Source organism: Eutrigla gurnardus (genome assembly GCF_963514095.1).
Source record: "Eutrigla gurnardus genome assembly, chromosome: 22".
NCBI lineage: Eukaryota > Metazoa > Chordata > Actinopteri > Perciformes > Triglidae > Eutrigla > Eutrigla gurnardus.
The window spans coordinates 18031879-18054506 of NC_139933.1; the positions used below are offsets into that span (position 1 = coordinate 18031879).

The 22628-nt window shown below is 43.6% G+C and overlaps 1 protein-coding gene across 1 annotated transcript in view; it reads right to left on the bottom strand.

Moving 5' to 3' along the window:
- The window catches only part of LOC311008441 (heparan sulfate glucosamine 3-O-sulfotransferase 3A1-like), a 33010-nt gene extending 14904 nt beyond the window's left edge, over positions 1-18106 (bottom strand). Inside the window, exon 1 of the mRNA XM_084002134.1 lies at positions 17302-18106. Within this exon, the coding sequence (XP_083858260.1) occupies positions 17302-17849 (548 nt within the window). The 5' untranslated portion in view covers positions 17850-18106. The remainder of the gene's footprint in view (positions 1-17301) is intronic.
- Between the last annotated feature and the right edge of the window lie 4522 nt (positions 18107-22628).

Here is a 22628-nt window from a genome sequence, read left to right on the forward strand (position 1 = left end):
GGGCGTTTTCCTGTCGAGACGGCGGCGTGCACGACGTACAGGTGATGTTGAGGTGTGCGTGAGATTGCAGAGTGATTAAAAGCAGTGCCAACGAGGTGGGGCACGACGGGGAACAGGTTGTCGCTGAAAGGAAAAGGAAAAAAGTGAAAAATGACCCACAATGTTACGGGGGCTGAAAAAACGACCCAGAATGGCTGAAACGGAGCCAGCAGTTGCCTGGGGCCGGGCTGTGACCCAGAATCCAACAGCTCCCCCAATGAGGAACTGGGAGGCCCCCCAACGACGGCTGAGCTGAGCTGGCCCGCGCAGCAGGAAAAACACCTCCTCTTCCTCCCCAGGCTGAGAGAGAGGTAACCCCATCTGGGAAGGAAGGGTGAGAGGCAGCGAGATAATATGAAGTGTAACGGAGAGCTGCGGCGTCTGAGAAGCCGCTGACAACGTGCTAATGTTTTGGGCTGTCAGCTCTCCGTGAGCAAAGACGGATGGTTTCAGAAAGAGAATGTAATTACAGGGCAGAGCCTCATTGTCGGGGTGAGGACAATGAGAATAGTGTAGTGGAACTTTCTTGTTTCTCTCTTTCTCACTGCAAAAAACAAAAAAGAAACACCCTGCTGAAGCTGGAATGGGAGTTTGAGCACAATGACACAAACCACTGAGGCAGATTATGTGTCTTTTTAGAATGTATTTATTCATTTATTTGTGAGAGAAGGTTTTTTGTTGCTCCATGTAAGCAGTAAAACATGCTGGTGAAGCTACAAGGTGAATCTCGGTAAAGTCCTGCATTGATCTTCTTTATTTAGATATTATGGCGTGTTTAACCGTGCAATAATTCAACATTCAAAATTTCTAGGGGTGGAATTAATGTTAATTAAGTAAGACAAAGCAAATCTGCTTATTCGCAATATTTAGAAGCTGAAACGAGAATGTTTTGCATATTTACTTGAAAAATGACTCCTGATTAGTCGATCACAGATTCATCGTTGCAGATTAACTGTCGTTTGACTAATAGATTAATTGGCTGAGAAAGCAGTGATTAATAACATTTTGCTTTTATTTTGGTAGTGTCAGTTTAGAGACAGACAGGAAACACATGGGGCTTGTGACGTGACAAAGACTCTCGGCCAGCATTGAACCGTAACAGCACTGCTGTTACACGGCATGCATCTGTGGTCTGAAACCACTCGGAACTACTGGTATTTAAAACCTGTTTAAAAGGTGAGAATCCAGAACATTCATATAGCGGTTCACAACTTTTTGCTGTGTAACAATATAAAGATATACAGAAATGATACATATAAAATAGGTTCACCATCAGTCTGTCGACGTCTAATTTGAATTGGGGTTATTTGTGGTTGAAAAGTGAACGTTTAGCAGACGTCTAGTCTTTGTTTCAACATCTTATGCATTTTTAATGATGTTTTAATGGTCTAAGTCTGTGCTATACATAGCATAATACATCTTCTCTATATGAAGGTTAAAGCACAGAGGGGGCGGTTCGCTCGGGCTGCACAGTTAGCTGCAAGCTGTCGGCTCAGCCATGTTGAGAGCCACGTGGAGGCAACAGATCCGCTGCGATGGTCCGTCCCCTCGGAGCCGAGCTTGGAGACCGACTGAACGGCTCTCACACTTGAACAGCTATAGACTGACGGTCATCTCCACATGGGGGACGCTGCGCTTCGTTCTTTTACGAGCAGGTCTGCTGCGTATTTAGGTTTGGCATTACAGAGGCGTGCAGCTGTTCGCTCGCATCGGTCGGATAACGGTCATTCTAACTGCCGTCGGAGCTCCATCTAAACGCTAAGCCGCGGCCACCACCGGATCTCGTGAGAGCGTTCGACGGCGTGTAGGCAGTTCCCCCTCAGCGTGTTGCCGCGGAGATGCTAAATGAGGTGTTCAAGGGGGAGGGGGATGATTCATGTTATCAATCAGGAGGGTTATTTTTCAATATTTCACATTGATGTAATCGTCCTAAAAACACATTAACATTGAGGGAACGCTCCGCGGAGAGATAATGGCTGGTTATTTGCGCCGTTATTGAGTCAAACTCTGCCAGGCTTGAATGACGGATGTGCCTCACATACAGATAGAAGAGGCCGTTGAATAAATACGGTCCGTCCCAAATCACAATTAGAAAATAAATAAATAAATAAATAAGAGCGTGAAGATGACGGGGAGAGGGGGCTGGGTGGGCGCGATCCTTCACAGGAACGCATTTGGAGGAGGAAAAAGAAGCAAACCGAAACGAAATGCATATTAGCACGATTCATATTCATGACAGTTGAATGGAGGCCATTATGAACCACTTTCAATCACATTTGCATTTACATTAACGCGCCCAGAACACAACTGTAAACCTATAGGAGGGAAATGGCCGCGCAGCAAAAGTTAAACGCATTCAAACAACGGGGAAAACACGTTTCAATAATGTTCGTCTGTTCTACGTTCAGTGCAAATATATGATTTTGATGGCACGTCTTTTGAGTGCGTCTGTCCTGTGTATATTTGTGCATTCACATTCAGACTCAAAAGAGCTCTCATAAAAAAATAAAAAAAAACAAAGGGCCAATATTTCTTTATTTTGCTATAATGTGCATCCAAGAGTTCATCTGGGAGAGCTAGAAAGGCAAGCTGGCACTCGATTTCCAGAAGTAAAAGCTTTGTGGGTGAAGGGGGGGAAATCCCTCCTGCTGGATTTACGCCTCGCCACAGTCAACCTCGTCTTAAAAGCCAGTTGGATATGAGAAGAGAGCAGGAACATAAGAGCAGAAACAGGGGGCGGTGAAAGAGAATATTCACTTCTGCTGGCCTGAGCGGAAAATAATATGATGTAATAAATGGTATGTCAGAAACAGACCTGCCCACAACAGCCTGTGCATGTGTGTGTGTTGCATGTGTGTGTGCACGTTATGGCCTCTCCATTAGCTCTGGCAGCGCAGAATCATCAATGAGGGCCACTATAGGGGAGGTGAGAGTCGGGTGAACCTCTGACAATATGAGCCTAATTACACACAGTTCTCTCCGAAGGGCCATAAATCAATGCTCGCGGTGGATCCCAAACAACAAAATCAATACGGTTGCGTCTCAATGGCCATAATGAGCATCTGGTTGAAGGATTTTAAATCAGCCACATATTGGCTCATTCCAGTGAGGTGTGTAACGCGTCTGAAATTACAGTACGGTGATTAACACACACACAGCGGGCGTCGCGACATCTTGAATGTTTAATTCCAACGACTTTTGTAATCAAACATTTTTCATCACGATTAATAGAGTAATAATTAAAATCTGCTACTGTCTGTTGTGATAGAGAGCAACCATTATTAATGACTGTGGTTCGAGGGTTGAGTCAGGGAGTCGATGTGAATGAAGGAGAGCGTGACTAATGGTGTAGGAACATGTAAACCGGCAGCGTGGGGGCCCTGAACTCTCATCTGTGTTCATCAAACTTCTTTAAATTGTTTGTATAATGAAGTTAAGGCCACCAGGGAGGCCTGGGGGACATCAATTAAGCAGATAAGAAAATGAAAATAAATCATTTTTTTCTTTTTTAATCAAATGGGCAGCCGGTAAACAGGAAAAACAGGAAGTGATTCTTTTCCAGAGATTTGAGGCTCCATAAATCGGAATAAGGGTCCGCTCTGTTTGTAGAGCTCTGGAAAAAGTGGGAGGACTGCAAAAACATGACTTCCTCTTCAGAGCTAAAGATACATCTTTGTGCAACAGGTCAATCAGCTCCATCAGCCTCTGGGGATATTTTTGGCAAAATCATGCAGTTCCACAAATGGCTACTTGGGTCAATCCCCATCGACACCCCATGTTAAAATGGCCAAATTTACAGCAGAAATAAACATGCTTACAGCTGGTTTTTTTACATCCACGACGACCGTACAAGGGGGGAATTTGTTTTAGATAAAGCCTTAAAATGATGCATGATTGACAGCGTGGCTGCTTTGAGTGACAGGTGGCTCCCGTCTCAGGTCTCTAGCTGCTAGCCTTCTCCTCCTATTATCCCATCTTTTACCTGTATTACTACATCAGCCATACCAGGTATATGTGCAGCAGCCGAATACGGAGGAGAACAGTAGTGTTGGGGTTGTAGCAGGAGCAGATTTGGTTATCAACAGTTAATTATTAATATCAATATGATTATCGGTATTAATAATTATATTTAATATATTATCATGATATAATCATGAATAAACGGGGCACCACCCTGGGATAAGGGAAAAGATAACCTAAAACTGTATTCAGTCTCAATATAAAGGTTTTATACTCACATGCCAATCATCGTGATCATTGGCATGGAAGCATAAAAACAATCTAACAATTAAGAAGGGCGTGAAATTCAAGCACTAGCCTTCACAACCTGCTGTTATCCAGTGACATATACACAACAAGCACAAGAGACCGCTAGTTATAATATAATAAGATTTATTAAAATCAGTAATACTGATCACAATCAATAACACTGCAATTAACAAAGCCTTATTACCTAACTACCTAACACACAAAGCTAAGCTTAAACAAAGGGAGAGACACACGTGGAGTGTGTGTGTGTGTTTGTGTGTGCGTGTGTGTGTGCGTGTGTGCGTGTAGAGAGAGAGAGGTGGAGAGATATGGTCGGGCGCGACCATCAGATGGAGCTATTCCTCACAGCGTTCAGGGGCGGAGCCACTGACGTCAGACAGGATCGCGAGAGGGAGAGAGCGAGAGAGAGAGAGCGAGAGGTGGAGCTACGTCCTCAACGCGTTCAGGGGCGGAGCCACTGACGTCCGATGGAGTAGCGAGAGAGAGATAGCCGTATGTAGCCACCAGATGTAGCTATATCCCTAGCGTCCGCCGGGAACAGCTGGCTTAGGACACGTGTGTGCGGCGTGTATGTGTGTGTGTGTGTTAGCGGGACACAAACAAAGAGAGAGAGAATGCGCGAGCGATATTCTGAGTCTCAGAAGCCGTGCCGCTATCACACGGGCTCGAGTGAATAAACTGGCGTTTATTCCGCGAGACCGGTCTTTTAACTGATAGTAGAGGCTTTCTGAGCTCGCGAATATGGCGGAGGTTTAGTCGCAAACACTGTTACAGAAATCAACCCAGCTGCGTGGGGACACGATCAGTATTCAAATACAGCAGCACATGAACCAACGGACTCGGCGGTCCGCGATGAGAACTTAAAACACGTTAGCAAGAATTACAAGCATATCCTACACTATCACTTGTGTCTCTGCCCAGACTGATAGCCTCTTACTGGTATCGGCGATGACGGCGTTCCGTAACGTAAAATGGCGGTGTAGTTTTTAATCCCCTTTGTCCTGTTGTCCTGGCCGCATGTGTAGGCTTTTGTAGGCCGCATTGTGTAGTCCTTCCAGTGAGGTCCCAACAGTAGGACACGCAATTTGGTGGCCAAATGTGGAGGGGGATTATGGGCTGTGCAGGAGCCGCCATGGGAGCGCCACAATGAGGAGAGGCAGAACTGTTAATGCACGTGATCACAGCTTCCTGGTGAATAATGCAGCCCCGCTAATTGGCTGGATTAATAATGGATGCATTTGAGGAGGGGGAGGAGGAGGAGGAGGGAGCTGCAGCGGGTGAAGAACATGCAACTTGTCTTGTTCAGGAAGACTTTGAAAGCTATAAGTTGTACATGTGTCTGTGCTGTTGGCTGGATGCTAAATAAGCTGCTTCCTCCTCCTATTGATGACACGACTGTAGGGGAGGATGTGTGTCAGACCAACATGTCAGAACAAACAAATCGCCCTGACAACATAATGATATAATGAGCCCCAAAACCCCGCCACGTGTTTGACGGTTAAAATGACTCGGGCTCGTGTCAGGTCTCCACAATGGCGTCCAAAGTGACCATGGCTGACGCGGGATGAGCCAGCTGCATAAATAAAAATCACTGCCGTAGTGCAGGAATGATATGTTAAAGTATTGATGTAGCAGGGCCGGTGTAACTAATGTTTGGTGATCCAGATCTGATGTTCTGACGGGGGGTTGGGAAGGGATAGGTGTGGCAAAAGAATGGGACGTAGGAGAAGAAAAATAGATTTTGCTGTAAACTTGATTTATCCGCCATTCTCGAGGTGTCAAGTTTCCAGAGGATGCATAAAAACCTGCCCATTAAGTCGGTGCTGTCTCTTCGGGTTAACGCCTTCAGACCACTGTTGTGCTCTTACTGGAAACAATAGGATCAATATCTCAGGGTGTGTTCAAAGGATTTCTGACAATCCAAAAGAAAAAAATCATTTGTTATAGAGTTCAATGGGTGCTAGACACAAAGGGGCAGAAAAACAATGACGTGGTCCCCGGGCGCCACTAAAGACTACACCTGTGTTTGTTTGATGAAAAGCAGGGCAGTGGTTACAATGCAAAGCCAAGTGTTTGGCTCTCAGATCTGGTTTGAGCATCTAAAGCACAAAAAAATCTAGTTAAGTTTTAGCCTTAAAAAAATCATTTTCTATAATATTTTTTTGATGGCAGTTCGATGATACCATTCTTGTGTCTGTACATGAAAGCTAGTCAGTAATGTAAATAAACACAACTTTTTGTCATATCTGCTCAAACTGGACATCCTGATAGTAATACATGAGACAGAAAAGCTGTGAAAGAAATGACAAAGAGACTGAAGAAAAACCACCAATGGGCGGTCTTGTGTTTCCTCCTTCAAGCTCAGGTCCTCTACCAGAGGAGCCAGGAGCCTGAGGGCTTCTTCAGCTGTTCTCTAGGACTGGGCTCTTCTGGATGGAGATCCCGGATGTTGATCCTGGAATCTGCTGGAGCCGCCGTCCCAGTTTGGAGGGTTACAGTTCCAAGTGCTCCGACTCTCTTCCAGGGTTCCTTATATGTAGTTATGCAGCGGCAGCCCACAAAATCAGTGGGCAAAGACTATTCTAACCCAAGCTAATGTAATAACTGGGCAAAATCAGTGTAGTAAGTTCACACTTAACCTCTTTTTAGCTTTTGATCAAGTGTGTAACACTTTGCTTGTTGCCAGAATTTGCACTTTTAATTACATTACAGCCCAGTGAATCATAATGCTGATAATGTTACTTTAATAAACGTCATAATTGTCACCAATGTTTATATAATCAGATCTGGGCGTCCCTAGTTGTAAGTACAAGTATACATACACTCAACAAAAATATAAACGCAACACTTTTGTTTTTGCTGCCATTTTTCATGAGATGGACTTAAAGATCTAAAATTCATTCCAGATACACAATATAACCATTTCTCTCAAACATTGTTCACAAATCTGTCTAAATGTGTGATAGTGAGCACTTCTGCTTTGCTGAGATAATCCATCCCACCTCACAGGTGTGCCACATCAAGATGCTGATGTGACATCATGATTAGTGCACAGGTGTGCCTTAGACTGTCCACAATAAAAGGCCACCCTGAAATGTGCATTTTTTTTGCTTTATTGGGGGTCTGGGGACTCAGAACCAGTCAGTATCTGGTGTGACCACCATTTGCCTCATGCAGTGCAACACATCTTCTTCGCATAGAGTTTATCAGATTGTCAATTGTGGCAATACACGCTGGCTTATACACACTGTCGTATAAGCCGGTCAAGCACATCCCAAACATGCTCAATGGGTGACATGTCCGGTGAGTATGCTGGCCATGCAAGAACTGGGACATTTTCAGCTTCCAAGAATTGTGTACAGATCCTTGCAACATGGGGCCGTGCATTATCTTGCTGAAACATGAGGTGATATTCATGGGTGTATGGCACAACAATGGGCCTCAGGATCTCATCACGGTATCTCTGTGCATTCAAAATGCCATCAATAAAATGCACCTGTGTTCTTCGTCCATAACAGATGCCTGCCCATACCATAACCCCACCACCACCATGGGCCACTCGATCCACAATATTGACATATTCTCTGAAACGCCTTTGGAGACGGCTTATGGTGGAGAAATGAACATTCAATGCACGAGCAACAGATCTGGTTGACATTCCTGCTGTCAGCATGCCAATTGCACGCTCCCTCAATGCTTGTGGCATCTGTGGCATTTTGCTGTGAGACAAAACTGCACATTTCAGAGTGGCCTTTTATTGCGGGCAGTATAAGGTACACCTGTGCACTAATCATGATGTCAGATCAGCATCTTGATGTGGCACACCTGTGAGGTGGGATGGATTATCTCAGCAAAGCAGAAGTGCTCACTATCACACATTTAGACAGATTTGTTAACAATGTTTGAGAGAAATGGTAATATTGTGTATCTGGAATGAATTTTAGATCTTTAAGTCCATCTCATGAAAACTGGGAGCAAAAACAAAAGTGTTGCGTTTATATTTTTGTTGAGTGTAGTAAGTACAAGAAAGTGTAAATAGTTGCAAATAAAAGTTCTAAAGTTTGTGAATTTATTTCTTCATTACAATTTAATTTTGAAAGTAGGTGTACTACGCGTGCAACATACAGGTTTAGTTTTATTTGTTGTGTGCTGCTTAATAAATCCTGGAGGAGACGCTGCTCCTGCTCCTCTTTCGGTGTGTACGTTTTTTTTTTATCATTATGCACCAGAACACCAAGACAAATTCCTTTTAATGTGCAAACCCACTTTCTGATGATTCCAGCCGTTGCCAAGCTAAGCTAACCAGCAGCTTGTTGTAGCTTCAAACAGAACCAGTCAGATACGAGATGCATCCTCTCATCATACTCTTGGCAAGAAAGCCAAAAAGCTTATTTGTACAACTTGCTGTTTTCTTCACACATGATGACATCATTTTATTGCAAGAATGTATCTTCTTATAAAAAGGGCAGTAAAAAAACCTCTCCAAGACTTTGCATCCATAATTTCCCTGCGTCGACTCATCTCTCAATTCTCTCTACTGGTCCATCACTGAGGAGATCTGTGGCCTGCTCCTCATTAACATGCAAAGCCTCATCTTTAGGAAGGATAATAGGAAAAAAAGAAAAAAAAGAAGCCCTTTTGTGCAACTCCAGACTGCCGAGGATGTTCCTTCCTGCTTCTATTAGCTGGACATGTTCTTCTGACAGCAATCTCCCTCCTGTCTACGTTACAGTCAGACCTAGTTACAGTAGCAATTACTAGCGTTCAGGTTAAAATTAATTGAATTACTGGGTGGCTTCCCTGCACTCCTCTGTGGGCGTATCAATCACGGCCTGCACGCTACACAGACCCTTCATCACCCTCTTCCATCTTTATACAAAAAAAAATGCTGCTGCGCCCCATCTATCAATAAAAACGAGTTTGGGGTGGCAAACTCATTTTCTAACGCGTTCCTCTCCTTAATCAAGCAGCTCGGCATTCAGGAGGTAGTTAGTAAAAAAGCGGTTTGCCATCTTTTCTCCAAATGAATAAAATGTTCAGGAAAAGCAGCCGGGATTGTAATGACCCTCGTTTGACTTCTGAGACTCTGTGAGTGTATAGAACATTTGTGATTTTAATTGATCATTTGTGAAGAGACATCCCGCTATACAGCGCTGTGAATGACTCTTTTGTGCTACGCAGCCTTTCAACTTTAAAAAGGTACAATAGGCCGTATGTGAAGCGTTCGTTTGAACAGCTGGATTTTTACTTGAGGAAACAGGTAGCCCTTCAAAACCGCACTTGCAACGGATCCTCTGCGCTTCTGTTTGAATAAAATAGTGCTCGAAGGCAGATTAAATGCCACCGTCATTCTCTGCCTCTCCATTCACCGCCTCCATTATTAGATATTTAAAAAAAAGAATTTCTGGTCATATGGCTTATAGTGCTGCCAAACCCCCTAATCTTCAGCATGTTCTATTTCCCTCATCAACTGCCATGAGACTCTTTGTTCATAATTTAGCAGGACTATACAGAATATGTCGGGTGTAGAAGTTTTGAAAGCTCGAAAATAACATCTGAAGGAAATAATGTGTTGGCCTTTTTGTCTGGTGCCAAAAAAAAATCCTTCATTTCAGATGGACTCCAAAAGCCGCACACACACACACACACACACACACACACACACACACACACACACACACACACACACACACACACACACACACACACACACACACACACACACACACACACACACACACACACACACACACACACACACACACACACACACACACACACACGCCTCGCTGGGAGCTACAGTATAATTCTTTGTTTGTGCATGGAGACAGAGGTTGGGCAGTCAAATGGAGGTTGGGCCGGAGGTGCCGTCTGGCGTAGCCTCTGCCCATGTCTGCGAGGCGGACTCTGCCAAGGCGACTGGCAGATGCTATGCCCCGATGGAACGAGAGGAAAAAAGGCTTGTTTGGTGCCATCCTATCGCCACACAGGCAGCTGCAGATAGCACACACATGGCAAGTGTGTCAGAGTCCATGCCTTTAAGCACAGCGGCGGAGAGGGGGGGAAACAATCCAGCGTTTGGCCAGCGAGCACACAAAAAGACTCTTGAACAGAGTGAAAGACTTTCCTGCCGAGTGAACGGAAGTAAAAGGCTGGAAAGAAGAGTCGTAAACACTTCTTTTACTTTCTTTTTTTTTAATTTCAGGGAATTGAAATATGAGATGTGTGCCAGAAAAAAAATGAATATGTTGCAAAAGTATTTCAAAGAAAACATTACAGTTGGAACGGAAAATGGCTGACCCAAGAGGAGAGGGCTTCTTTCTTTTTATTGGTTCCCAGGCTTTCCATAGCTCTGGTTCCGTCCGTCTCCATCATACTCTCTCTCTCGTGGAAAATACGGAGGGCTCCCTGTCCTGTGATAAAGCTGTTGCCTGCGAGATGGGAAAGAGAGATCCATCACGTTGAGGCATCGGTTCACCCCGCCAATCCACACCGCTGAGGACTGTAACACGTACATGCATCATTTACCAAAAAACCCTTCTGTGCCCAAATAACATGGGTTTTGGCCCCAGTGCGTTTTCTGAAATCCTAAAGCTCTCTGGCAAACCATCTGAACGTCTTGATATGCATGAATTCTGGGAGGTTGTTTTGCGGGTTTGTTTGGTTCGCTTCTACGGAGGGGGAGAGCCCAGAACTAGTCTAGTCTAGATCCCCTTGCCTCTCCACTGCCAAATGATAGGGTTACAGTCACTCTTTGTTTGAAGATGGATAACACTTAACTTCCATCAAGCTTGGACTGCCAAGAAGAAGAAGAAGAAGAAGAAGAAGAAGAAGAAGAACTGGGAAAATGGCAAACATAATTCTTTACTTTTTTCTTTCCATTCCAGTCGTACGGCCTGTAAAGTGCCTGAAGGCCAAACGGCTGGGATGTTAGAAAACAAACCTGGCTTTCGAGGAGTTTAAGGAAAAATAAAATTGCTGACATTCATAGGCACTGCTTGAAAACCACTAAACTAGTAAAAGCGCTTCAGGTACATCTGTGAGCTGTGGACCCAAAGCGAATATCTTGAAAAGGTCAAACATCTCGACTTCAGAAACGATAAGACGATACAATGATTAAGGAGTAACGTATTTTTGTGCAGCCGCGGACAATAAAAAAGGTGACCTCAAGTACTCCTTTTGAAATATGAATCCTAGAATAAATGCTTCGTAATGTATGGGCTAATACCTCATAAAAAAAGGCCGACAGCTGCTCAGCTGAACGTGAGATACGAGGGGGGAGGGGGGTTAAACAGGTTTGCTGACGAGCGTACACAGAGACCCAAAAGTGAATAAACAACAGAATCCTAGAAACAATGTAACCCGATCTTAAAGTTACAGTCCCATCTGCTGGCATTGTGAACTCCGAGGGTGGCACATTCTGTGGCAGCCCTCTAAGTGACCCTCCTCTGATCAATGCCACGCCCCCTTTGTGCACATGTTCATCAAAGCCGGTCCTGGAGGCCCGAAACAAGTGCATGAAAGTGATCAGCTAGCTTCCTTCCCTCTTGCTGAATTTCAAGAAGTCGACGTCCAGCTCTTATTTTAGGTGTGTCAGGTGAATGCATCAGGTGTGAGCGTCTGGTGGAGATCCAGGTGGTGTCTGCAGAGCGCCCTGCACCTGCTGCCTGTCCTCACTCACCCATCGGGGGCAGATTCCCAGGATGCCATAGGGCAGCTGCTGACAGGCACTACTTTGGAGAGTCCCCCCTTGCCTCTATCTGCCGGCATGAGGCCTCCTAGGGTCAGCTGCTAAGGGCATGCAAAGATGTCGGTGGGGGTGGCGGAGGTCAAGGAGTTGGCGAGGACGGAGGGGGGGGGGGGGACTTCACTCACGGGTGGGTTGCATGCCTTCAGCAGGAGGTGAGCGTCCCGGTTTTACAATTATACTCCCCGATAATCACTTTCACAATCCAAAGGCAGCTCGGAGGCCATGCTCAGGAGGTCTCTGGTGATCACGTTACGTCCGCTGTGTGCGCCCTCTACAACCCCGACCGTGACCTCCCCACCCACCTCCGCCAATTCTCTGCACTCCACCTGCCATCCACAAAACGGCCTCTTTGTTAGCAGATGTAGTTGTGCTCTTAAAAAAAAAAAAAAGATGCTTAATCCCAAATTCTGTAAAAAAAAAAAAAAAAAAATACAATTTAAAATTGTATTTTTTTTATTATCGTTACCTACAAAAATGCATTTTATTTCACTTCAATTTGGAAATTCCAATCTTCTCCAGTGACGCATAGACATGTTTGTAGTCGGATAACGTCGCTAATGAGCACATGCTGGATTTTGGGAATACCCAGGCAAAAAGTTGTTTATTTTGGAGATGACTGTTATAAAACTTAATCTGCAGGTTTTTATATACTGGGTAGTAAAAAAAACACTCCCTTCCAAAATAAGCCCCATTAACACATCCTGTTCTGTGACGAAGCAGGTACAACTAAATTAGAAAATTACCATGCAAAGCCAGTTCTCAGGAGCATTAATATGTAATTCCAGTTTAGTATTTTCTAATATGCCATCAAAACAGGGTAAATCAGTCAGGAGATCAGACTGTGTGTTGGTGAAAAACTAAAACAAATGTCTCCCTGCAAAGCCTCACTGAACACTAGTGATACGATTTTAATGGTTTGCACTGACACACACACCAAAAAACAACGATGTTCCTCATATTTTGGACGGCTGTGTTTTAATAAATGCGGATGGGCGACGGCATACAGCGTGGTGCAAAGATAAGCGGTTAAAACTATTTTGAACTCCATCGCCGTATTTAAAACTGTGGAACATGTCATTCCTGTATTCCGGGCCAGGTTACATCCAAGGGCAGCAGCGAGCGGCAACAGCACGCCGGAGTTTGCATGCTCACGTAAACGTGGAAATATAGTATACGCAAACACACACACACAGTTAAATCTGGCCTCCTGTTCCATCTGGTGTGTGGTTTTGTCATGACGACCTGGGTTTAGCCGCACAATAAACAACGCGTGCGAGCATGTTTTGTATGTTTCTGCATGAACCTGGTTAAATGATACAGCAGGAACATGGTTCAGACGGACTTGGGCTGCTTTCGAGCGACTCGACTGTCTCACTAGACAGAGGTCCTCAGTCATTTCTTCACTATTAACATTTGGCCCTCTCCCATTCTGGAGTTGTGTCATGCTTTCCACCGGTGCCACGAACCCTCTCTCCTCACTCCGGATGACAAGTGAAATGTTCGGCGGCAGCAGAACAAGGCCAGAGTTTAAACTGCGCCACCCGATTAATTGACGCACACTCTAAACACAGCCAACGTATGAGAAAACTTGGAAGTCAGCCTCATTTCAAGTGCTGGGAATTCTGCAGCTTTTCACCGACGCCACTTGACAAATGTGTCTTTATTTCTGTTCATTCATCCCCCCTCTTCCTTTTTGGTCTTTTCTTAAATGTTGTGTCAACAAACTCACCGTGTTAAAACACTCATTATTATTATTCCACACATTTATATTCAGATCTCGACTTGTATTAATCTCTCATCCTGTCCTGCCACACACAGTATTGCACAAAAACACAGATCACATTGACGCCGCCGTTTTCTAAACACAAATCCTCGACGGGGTCACTGCTTTTATGATCAAGAGCCACTTTTTATTACCATTACAGAGCTTCCTTTCAAATCAGGCCAGTTTTATTAAGAGGGAAACCCCTAATTTAATGTGATGTTTCTGGTCTTTGAGCGGAGCGTGCTTTTTGTTTGCTCTCTCATGGCTGTAAGCATTAGGTTCAACTTTTGAGGAGGATTTTGATCAACTTTGCACAAACGTCCCGATGCATAAGGTGCCGTACACCTATTTATTCCTGATTTTTTTTCGTGGTCTGTTTGAGGCCTGTCTAAGCCGAGCCACACGGAAAGCCCGCTTGTACGGCGTGCTACGCTGAATTGTGGTCGTGTTTGTTTGCGTCTCCCATTAAAATGCGTGTGGCAGAGTTGGTGGCGCGTTGCCCTTGTGTTTTACGGGTCATGCATGTTTTTATGAAGGATAATCAACCCATTAAGGGATCTGGTGGAGGATAAACCCAACCGGTCTGCAGACATCAAACACAAACTGCGGCCGAGGTCTAGACAGGTGAAAGCCGGGCGTTCGGTAACCCAAGTAGGCACAGAAAAAGAAAAACACAATACGGACTAGTCTGTAGCGCGGACCTCTGCTGTAGTTCACAGTGCCTGCGCTTGATCTCTTGTTCACTCCGAGTGTCCATTTCCACAACAAAAGCCTAACAGGTTGTATATGATTATACGGGTACACCGGCGAGAAATGTGCAGTGAAACGCAACACTGACTGACGGGGCGATTGGGCCGGGTGTCGGTTTCCTGTTTGACAAAAAAGGCCCTGAATTCTCCGGACAAAAAAAAAGGAGATGGAAAGAGAGAGTGACATTTTATTTGAGGGAACTAAAAATTATATTAGTAGTTGAAAGTAAAGTCGTTAGCAAGATTTGAATAAATGCAAATGGTGAGACATGATTTTACCTGACTGTGTGACCATTAAAGTGAAGTTAAAAAGTTTAAAGCGACCAAATGTGTCATGCGCTGTCAAAAATGGGACATTTTATCCTCCTCAATAAATTACAGATTTTTTTTTTTTTTGCATCATATATTTTTAGGCATTCCGAAAAAAGCTGGGAAAGAGGAGGCTGGAGATGTTTGCCGCGTCACATTAAGAGTGAGAGGTGTTACAGTACGCCGCACATTCCCACAGGAGACGCTGGAGACAGAGATTCATGCCAAGGACTCGTATCGGCCTTGTCAATAAACAAAGAGTATCCTGAGACGGAAGCTTCTACGGGTTTTTTACCACTGCCATTGAAAAGGAATCGCATAATTAAAGCAAATTGGACACAGTGATTAGTCACAGGAAATCTGGCCTTGTTTTGCACAAACACTATCAAATGTATTCATTTTAAAGCACAGTTATTGAGTATTTACTGGAAGCATGGTGCTGCTTTAACACATTAGCTTCATCAAGTCACAAGTTTTAAACATTCGTGCAGCCCAATTAAAAAGCGTAGGTACAAGCACTGACAAGCACTTTTGAAGTGCACAAAATCACCTCTCTACATGACCTCGGCCCGACGACTTCAAAAACGGAAAGCGACTCAATCAACAGCTTCCACAAAAGCAATCAACAGGAAGAGACTCTCAGACGAGAGCTGACAAGATGAACTCCTGCGGAGTGGGCTACGCCGTTGTAACAGTTAGTTATTCCTCTTTTGCGATTCAAGGGTGCTTCTGTTTTTTTTAAAAAAGGGGGGAACCGGGCACTGGAGGTCCGTCCTTGGAGGCACGGTCCAAAATTCCAGAGAATCTTGGCAACTCCTCGGGATAGATGGGACCCTCATGGATATAAAACCCCACAATGGATGAATAGGTAAACAGACGGGTGTGAAAGAGTGATGGCGAAAAGAGAATGTTCACTCTCAGAGAGGCACAAAGAGGGAGGTGTGTGAGTGGGAGATGGGAGAGAGCCAGAGCGTTCGGGGGAGAGGAGAGGCGGAGGGAGAGCGGTGGAGGGTCTGGAGGGAGTTGTCAGTGAGGGAGAGGAAAAGTTTTGTCTCCAGGCTTTTAGAGGGTGCTGTGTGCGGTGTTAACTCAATCAAAAGGTGAATTATACCTCCTGAGACACTCAGGTAACCTTTCATTATGGCCCTAATCCTTCTTAATAACAGAGCTGCAATGTCGGCAATGCCCCATTAGACAGAGAACCACTGAGAGGGTGGAGAGCCATTATTCCCCACGGGCCTGTGGAAATGTGAACACACGCAACGCTCGCTAACACACACACACACACACACACACACACACACACACAGATGAAATCAATCACAAATTCAACCTGAGCGAGGTAAACACAGCATATTCCTGCACACAGAGAGACGCGGAAAGAGAGCAAATGTGTGTTCAAGACTCGGTCTAAAGTTTCACTTTTGTCGGGGTGAGACTGAAACCGATGCTGTAAAAGCAAATTCAGACTGAAACCTGCCCCCTTTGGAATAAAGATCCACAAGACTAAACTTCTGCTTCCAAAAGTTTGTTAAAAAACACACACATTATAAAGTTTGATGTACTTAATTTACTTTCGAAAAAATATCAAAAAATAATACATTTATTGTTCCGTATATAAATATTCTTATTTCAACTACAAAAATACTTTTATGACTCAGATTAGAAACTCCTTTAAGAGTATATGCAGCTTGCAAGAAGTAAAGTATTAATGATTTGCCACAGACAAATTAACATAAATGGTTTATTTATTTTTTAACAACAAGAAGGGATTGAGGTTTAATGACACAAATGGATTAAAGAAAATGCAACACTTTTATATTTTCTTAGAAAACATTCCAAAAAAAGTTATGTAAAAAGTGTTTCCTCAACACTTCAATATGTGAAATAATTTTTTCAGGTGTTAATTGAAAATAAGCAGTTTTGAAGTTTCACAAGCAATTAGAGTTATATAAGGCGTTAATGTTTCAACAAAGAAAAGCTAAACTGCAACTTGTTTAAATTCTTGAATACTTTAGATTTATCCTCGTCTTATTTCCCAGCCTAATCAAGCATGATATCACAAAAAAAAGCAAGGCAACCCTAAAATGTTCAACAAAACGAGCAGCTTGATAACATCGAATGAAAGCAGTCTAATGTGGCGTAATAAATCACCCGGCTCCATCCAGCAGAGACCACTTGTGCAAAAAGTCGAGATGTTAAATAAAGATAACTGGGTTGTGTAGACGAATTAAAAAAAAAAGTTTATCGTTGCAATTTAATAACTAATGACATGCATAAGTTAATAATTTCATGCTTGTGTAATATCGCCACTGTTACCTCGGTTTGATTGTATGAATATTCATTTATTAAATACATTTAAGTGGATAAAGTTATGTTTTTTCCCCTTCCACACATTATAATTAAATTGTAATATTCACCTGTACCACTCCAGTCCGTTCTCGTAGTTGCGGTCGAAGAAGTGCGGCTCCGCTCCCACGGCTCTGATGTCCGGATGAACCCGGAGAAACTCCAGCAGAGCCCGGGTGCCTCCCTTCTTCACGCCGATGATGAGCGCCTGTGGCAGCTTCTTGCTCCCTTCCCCGAGCGGACTCAGTTTACCTGCGAACCTCGGCGACACTTTCCTGGACGCGACTAAATCCGGTGGCGGCAAGATGAAAGACTCCTCCTGGCCCGCGCGCTCGTCCGCGAGGACCCGTGTGGAGGAGCGCCCGGCGGCCCCATAGGAGGTCGACAACGAACCGGCGGTGCGTTCGTGCGCCACTCTCTTAGTCCTCAGCGACCTCAGGTCCTCGAAGAGCGCCCGGCCGGAGGTCGCCCTGACCGGGGATGGCGAGGCGGTGCCGCAACGGTCGGCGAGGCAGTGCAGGAGGAAGAGGGAGGTGAGAAGGGAGCCCAGCATGACCGCCGCTTTTCTTGAGACGCCTCGAGACGGGGGGTCCAGTTTACTGATGCGGCTAAAAGCCATACCGGTCCCTGGGTGGTCGGTGCAGGGGCCGCAGCCATGCTAGACGCACATTACCGAGTCTTCTCGCCATGAAGAAAAGCCGAGGAGCGAGTCTTCATCAACGTCTCTGCCTCCTCGACTTTAAAAAAGAAAGATACCTGCTGCACACAGGTGAGAAAGCTGACGCCCAAACTCACCAGAAACAACCGAGATGACAGGGAAGCACCCTGACAGCGTGCGTCGACGCGTCAAAACTCTGCTCTATGCGGGATGCCGCCGCCGCCACACAAGACCCTGATGTGCCACTCGCACGTGTATTGAGTTGTAAACTTGTCTCGCATGTCAAGGTTCACTTGACGGGCATCTTTCCCCGGCCAATGAGATGAAGATAGAACGCTGACGGGAGCCAATGATATTCCAGGTGGGCGGGCACACGATACAGAACATCTCTGGAAATCAAGAGGGAATTTTACATGGTCGAAATAAAGTTGTGTGCAGAAAAAAAGTGGCACGCTAAAAACACATATAGGTGTGACACAAACATTTGTAAGTTCCAAATTACAGACAAATATACATATTTATTTTTGTTTGTTGAATCCTTTATTTAAATGCTATTTTGTGCACAAAATTGAACATTATGCTAACTAAGCATATAAATACACTGGAATTACACATAATACAAAACAAAAACATATACTCCCCAGGTTTTCACAGTCGCAGCTTGTTTTGAGATGCCAAAAATGATTCCTCAGATCCTTAAAACACTCGAGGGACCATTTCTCCACATGCTGCTGAACAGTCAAGGCCACCAAAGAAGATGCCCTCCACTGTGGACTCCTTTTTTATGACACGCAGAGGAACAAAAAACAGCAAAATAATGATAACGGGACACATTATTTCTTTACAAGTGAACAAGAAGAGAACCAAATGTTTCACATCTGCTCCTGCCTTTTAGGGGTATTAGCATGAGAATGTGCAAGCAGTGCTTCAATGCTGCACAGCTCACTGCTCTAGAAAGAGGATGGAGACCCCGACACCAGGCCACATTGCAAGTGCCAGATGTCCCCCCCCCCCCATGTTGTCGAAACAATACAGGGGGTGTCCACGCATTTAACAAATCACGCCCCTGTCTTTTCTCTGTCTCTGACACCGGAGAGATGCTCGACCCGCTCAAACCAACTGTGATGACACCCGGCATTCCCTCACAGAGGTCACATGGCTTCACACTGCTTCCTATCGCAGAAGAAATACTGGTCAAATAATGATGTTAGAGGAAGTCACGTTGACTTACTTTTATGACAAATTGAATGCTGACATTTTCCTAGAATTGCTGTATATATTGATTTACGTATTTAAACAGTTATGTATCAATGGAGGATCCCGACCTCGTGGTCTGGACCCCCTACAAAGGTCACCACATAAATCTGAGGGGTCACACATGATTAATGTGAAAGGGCAGAACTAGAATAGATTTCCTCCACACAAAATAGAGTTTATATTTTTCTCACCCCCATTTTTTTACTCAGTGATGGAGAAGTATTTGGAAATCCTTTACTGAAGTAAAAGTTGTAATACCAAAGTATAAAAACATGCAGGTACAAGTTAAGAATGTGTTTTCTTATTATATATTATATTATAGGATCGTTTTCTTGATGCGTTATGTTGGAGGAAGTATTTAGATCTTGTAAAAGTAAGAGATAAAATGGAAATGGCCCCTTTGTTATTATTACTGACCTGTAAGCAGAATTTTAATGTTGTAGTTGGTCGAGGTGGAGCTTCTTTTTAAACTTTATATACTATGGCATAGTTTCAGCGATCTTTAAGCAATGTATCATAATTCCTAAAATGTCAACTATTTTGAATACATTACAAAATGATCTGCAAAGTAATTATAGTAAAAATGTAGTGGAATTAAAAATATATTTCCTTCTGAGGTGCAAGAGTACAAACATTCCAAGTAGCTACAGATACTTGTGTTAAAAAAGACTAGTAAAAGTAGAATTACCGCTTCAACTTCTTTACTCAAATAAAAGTGAAAAATAGTACAGGCTCCGATATGTACTCAAAGTAAAAAGTATCAGTTTGAGGGCTTCCGGATAGCTGAGTCGGTAGAGTTGGCCTCAGTCAGCGGCCCCGGGTTCGAATCCGGCCGGCGGGCCGTTCTGCATGTCGTCTCCCTCTCTCTCCCCCTTCCACTCTCACGCTGTCCACTCTAAATAAAGGCAAAATGCCTTCTCCCCAAAAAATAAATAAAAAAGTACCAGTATGAAGGACCAAAATTTACTCGATGCATATAAAGTAGACTAACTGAATCTGGCTTCATAATAAAAACAAAACAAAACAAAAAAAACATTAAAACTAAAGTGAGCCTGTTTTGAAAATTTGAGAAGTAGAAAGTACAGATATTTGTTTTAAAATATAGGGAGTAAAAGTAAAAAATGTTTATTTTAAATGTTAGAAGAATAAACACTCAAGTTAACCTTAAAGTTCTACATAAGTACAGTAACCGAGTATGTGTACGTCTTTACTCCCCACCTCTGGATTAGACATACTTAAGTACAGTAGTACCTCAAAAATGTACTTGACTAAATGTGTTGTAACTTTCCACCTCTGATTGTCCCCTTGATGCCTCCTAAATACGATTTAAATGAACCGATCTGAGAAGAAGTATTACATTTGTGTCGAGGAGGCCGATATAAAAGCGTTGTTTTGTCTAACGGCACCATTGGCACAGTGGCGTCTCTAACTCTTTGTGCGACGTGCCCATTTTTGTGCCGCGCTTAATGTTTGTGCATGCGACATACTTCCTCGGCGAAAAAACAGCATTTAGTGTCTAATTACACACCCAGACATTTGTGCTTTTAGAAAAATGTGCAAGCAGTCTCGAAGGCATGTAAAAAACGTAATTCCGCTTTCATCTTCGCCGTTTATCCAAATTGCAGCGCCATGGTTACACTGACGCAGCCTTTTTGGAATCTTGGATGCGAAGTTGGGGGTTTTAAGTTTAAAGTACAAACACAAACGCTGTTTATTATCCTTTTGAATATAATCTCGCATTTGCTTTGCATATTGAATAAATTCTCAGGGCATGCCATGGGAAAGCAAGAGTGTGCCAAGTGCGAAACCAAATAAGGAACAGCTGAATTATGTGCAACCGATTGTTGTTTCATAGAAATGTATAAACCATACCTAGACTTGTGCGTTGGCTCTCTCTCGAACGCACCCTCACCAGTGAGAATAAAGTCATGCAGAAACTGTTTCCACTGCGAGCTGGCCAAGTAGTTAGACTGTGTGTCTCAGCCATGCACATAATTTCTAGACAGGTTTATGAACTGAGGTTTGGGAGCTGTCAGTTCAGAGGAGACATCTTTACTGCCAATATAATGGCTTTACGTTTCTCAAACCTGAAATCCGTGGCGATGTAATATTTTTTTGTATTTTTCGGGTCAATATTCGTCTTTGGCTTTTGGACAACCAGTTTCGTTTTTTGAAATATTGTACCAAAAAAAAAAGGAAAAAAAAGCTACAATGCTCAATGGGCAAACATGGTTAGAAACAGATGCAGCTAGTAAAAGAATAAGATTTACACATGGAAATTGTACGCTTGTAATTTACGACATGTTCCGTGCCTGAAATGAGATTTGCGTCACAAATTTCCACACAAGCCGGGCAGCTCCTTGGCTCCAGACACTCATCTCCTAAAACCATCTTCCTTTTGAGTAAAAATTGAAATGGCATTACCCACTTGAGAGCTCAATTAGATAAGTTAATACGAACGTATGAAAAATTAAATATATACAGTGGAATACCTACCGACCAGATGGTTATAAAATATATATCAAAAAGAAAACCATTTGGATGCAGAACAGTTTAAATAGAAAAGATGAAAAAGCCTGTTCTTGGCGCACCAGTCTGTTAATGATATTAGAGAATACTTGCACATTTTTCAAACGCTGCACTTGCACATATGTGTGTATGGTGTGTGAGCGATGACTCAATGTTTTACTGAAACAGGATGGGTGTTTTTTTTCTTTTCACTGCGAGAGGAAGTCTACTTGTTCTATATACACAGCTGTTGGCCATTCATCGAGGTTGGGTTCTTCTGCTTCATCGGCAGGCCGTGCGCCCAACAGGAAGGGGTTTTCTATCGAGCACGGAAACCCAAATAAATCGTGTTCTTAATCAGATGGATGTTCATGTGAAGTGGGTCGTTTCTCTAAAATCTCCTCCAAAAATGTCAACATGCGACCAATTTGAATTAAAGCACACAGGCAATTACGCTCCATTCACCGATGCTTTGTCTTGAGATTTGTGTTTGCTGACGTTTCCCGGGACGAGTACGAGGGTTTATCCATCTTTTTTTAACAGGAAGACCATTATCATTAAGCGTACATGTAGTTTATACACGTCATAATATGTTGTGACGACAATGTTCAAGGGAAAGCTATTAACTTGAAACATAATTTTACATTATCTTTCAAAGTTTGGTCATGCTTCAACATAATGGAATAATTCATAATTGCATCCTTGGAGGTGAGTAAAATCAACCTTTTGTTTTTACAGTATGTTTGAGCTTGTGTGTGTGTGTGTGTGTGTGTGTGTGTGTGTGTGGTAACATTTTGTGTCACATTCCTTCCTCCGAGAGGCAGCAGGATGCAGCTGATTTTGAGAGAGGAGGCAGGATGAAGGAGGGAGGTGCAGTTCCAGTTGGGAGGTCGTGGCCTGCAAATCCATCTCTGTAGGCTGCTAATCAGGTTTGAAGACGAGCTAGCGTGGTAAGAGGAAGGTTAATGGGCATGC